Raw genomic sequence first — 2,971 nt, 5'->3', positions numbered from 1 at the left:
TCCCCCTGCGGCTACGGGCTGGGCCCCAAGGTGAGCGTGGGGCACGGGGTGCACTGGCAGCCGCCCCGGCCTCGCTGCAGGCACCAAGGTGTGTGCCCCGTGCTCCCCGCAGGAGGAGGACGGCCTGGTGCGGGGGCTGTCAGTGCTCTGCAACCTGGCCAACCAGCTCTACTACCCCTGCGAGCACGTCGCGTGGGCGGCTGACGCTGGCATCATCCGCGTCGGCTCTCAGAAATGGTGGACTCTGAGCACAGCGCTCTGGGCCTTCTCCCTGCTCCTGGGCATCCTGTGGTAAGGCTGGCTGGGTGCTGGGGAGGAGGTGGAGAGGGAATGAACCGTGTTCCCTGTAATCAGGGAAAGAATCATGTTAATGAAGGACCCTCGCAGCTGCAGAAGGGTGCTCTCCCTCACGGATGCGGCTAATGCTAGAGGAAAAAAACCTTCCCCTTTGACGCTATAGGAGAAATAACTCTGTCATCTTGTTTTCAGATCCCTGAGAATCTTATTCCAGTTAAAAAGAAAGCTGAGGCAGCACAAATGGTATGATTTCCCTCCTTGGCCATACAGCTAATTTAACCCAAATCTGTGCTCATTTGTGAGCTATCGCTAATCATTATTCCATCACGGGCTATCACTGATGTTACTTTTGCTTCCAACAGTCCATCTTCGCCTCTGAGTCAAAAGGAAATGAAAGCCCAGGTGAAGGCTGAAGTTCTGAGCATCCTCACAAACATGGCAGATCTCTCCAACGCAATCCACTGGCTGCCTCCGGGGTTTCTCTGGGCTGGACGCTTTCCTCCATGGTTAGTAGGTCTCCTGGGGACCATATCTTCCCTGATTGGTATCTACCAAGCATCTAGAGGAGGAAATGCTGAAGCTGTATAAACCATAATTAAGCTTCAGGAGCCCAATCATTACATGGTAAAAATGCCCTTAGTGAGGCAGGGTGTATTTTAACTTCCCCGAGGGTTGGTGATTGTAATTCCACGCATCCTGTAATTGGGACTGTAGTCACTCTGTCTGTTACAGAAGGGATTGTTTGCGGTTAACAATTTTTATCACTCTTCATTAGAGAAATCTTTCAGGTGAGTCCTCTGAAAAATCAAGAAATCTCCTAGGATTGGTAAAATAGAAAAAAAGTCACTTCCGTCCTTCTTTCCTATGTCCCAAAAGAGAAACGCAACCCTCCAGTCTTTGCTGTCACTTAAAAGAGCACGAAGTCAGCATTAGGTGGAGAAACAGCCACGGTTCTGTCACACACAACTTCTGAGGGACAGATGCTGCGAGTTCCAGCTCCAGACTCAGCACTTGGTGCCTCATCCCAGCCAGGGAGGCGACCCAAGTATTTTCCGTCAGATGTTTTGGTGTTTGAGCCCAGAGCAGATGCTGCAAGCGGTCATTTTTTTGTTTGCGAGGGTTGCGTTTCTTTAGAAAGAAACAGCAACTGTCAGCAGTGCCTTGGGAAGCTTTCTTCTGGCCTGTATCGCTCATTTAAGGAGAAATACTGGAAGCTGAGACTTCCCAGTTAAACCAGAAGCAGTGCTGAGCCTCCAGCTGTGCCTTAACGAAATGCCACCGGGTGGAGCTCTTCCACCAGGCTCTGGCAGCAACCAACGGACTTTTAAAGATAAACAAACCAAATAGAAAAGCAGCAGAAAAAGATTTATTAATCACCTTTCAAAGGACCAATCAAACCCATGCCAAGATGAGTTTTACAGTTACATTTCTAGGCGGTGCCAATAATAAATGAGATGAATGTTCCAAAGGTGGCCTTGAATGATCATTCCCTCCGATAACAGGGTAAATCCTCTTTATCTGGTTCTGGAAAGCTCCAAACAGTGCCCAGCCGACAGAAAAACATCTGTGCTGTGTTGGCTGCAGCTCCCTGGCTGGCGCCAGCCTTCCTCCTCCCAAAATAATTCTGAGCAACTGACCAACTGTCATCGAGTGGCATCTTTTGCAAATGGTTCTGCTTAGTCGGTGCGGTGGTTGCGCTCTCTGCCACGCAGTACGGCACAGACTGCGTTCCCAGGAGGGTTGACCTGTTGTGGGGTTTTTTTTTATTTGTTGTTGTGGTTGGTTTTGGCATGGAGATGGGAAACGCTCTCCTGCCCGCGTTCAAAGAGCAGAGCTTTGATGCTCTTTATCCTTTGCTCTGCCCTTGCTGTTCATCCGGACCTTCACTCCACGAAGCGCCAGGTCTGCCACAGAGGATGCCTTCCTGATTGTGCTCAGAATTTGGTGTCAGCTATGCAGGTTTTGGTAAAATTCAAAGCGTGGGCAAGTGTTGGCTGGTTTTTTTTCCCTCTAGTCACGCTGCAGATCTTGTGCCATGACAGGCAGAACACCCGGGTCCTGCTGCTTAGGGACAGCTGTAGCTACCCCATCCTGTCACCAGCTGCAGTTTAGTGTCTTTTAATAAGAAATCAGATTCTTTTTGTGTTCTTAATTGCTTTAAGCCACTCCCTCAGCACACGCTCCCCTGCCCAGCATGGGACAAGGTGTAGCTACAGCCATTTAAAAATTAAAAAACCCCACAATTCTAATTTTAATGCAGAGAAAGGGCGCTGCAACTTGGCCTCAGTGTGTTTGTGTCATCTGCTTCCTCATTGATTTATTTATTTTTTTATTTAAATTGCAGCCGGTGAAGCGTGCAGAAATTCTGAAATCTGTCTTTCTTTTCCTTAGAATGGCTTTGATCCCCGATGACACACAGTGTTTAAGCACCTATGGGGGCTGCTGCTGACTCTTAGCACAGGCCCTTGCGCGGGCAGGCCCCCATCCTCCCAAAACCTGTTTTTTTTTATTTCTTATTTAGTTTTTATTGTTATTATTTTCCCCCCTCTTTTCTGCTGCGGCCATCGGCCCCACTCAGCTCCTGCTTTGCCTCGTGCAGCAAAACATTTGCCGAGCAGGGGTGGTTTGTTCGGGCCGTGACCCCGCTCCGTCAGCAAGCCCGGAGCTACCGGAC

General features: G+C 49.5%; 1 protein-coding gene across 1 annotated transcript; it reads left to right on the top strand.

Moving 5' to 3' along the window:
- Window positions 1–6: 6 nt before the first annotated feature.
- PEX11G (peroxisomal biogenesis factor 11 gamma) lies at window positions 7–2,040 on the top strand (the record flags this gene model as incomplete). The annotated part of the gene is given in 4 exon segments (XM_009636763.2): window positions 7–30; window positions 113–291; window positions 490–540; window positions 660–2,040. Coding segments are annotated over 4 exon segments (480 nt in total), but the record flags the coding sequence as incomplete, so codon positions are not given.
- Window positions 2,041–2,971: the final 931 nt, after the last annotated feature.

This window comes from Egretta garzetta, unplaced genomic scaffold (genome assembly GCF_000687185.1).
Source record: "Egretta garzetta isolate BGI_Z169 unplaced genomic scaffold, ASM68718v1 scaffold4, whole genome shotgun sequence".
Classification (NCBI taxonomy): Eukaryota; Metazoa; Chordata; class Aves; order Pelecaniformes; family Ardeidae; genus Egretta; species Egretta garzetta.
Note: the sequence above shows the minus strand (reverse complement) of the source record. Positions and strands in the feature narration are given on the sequence as shown.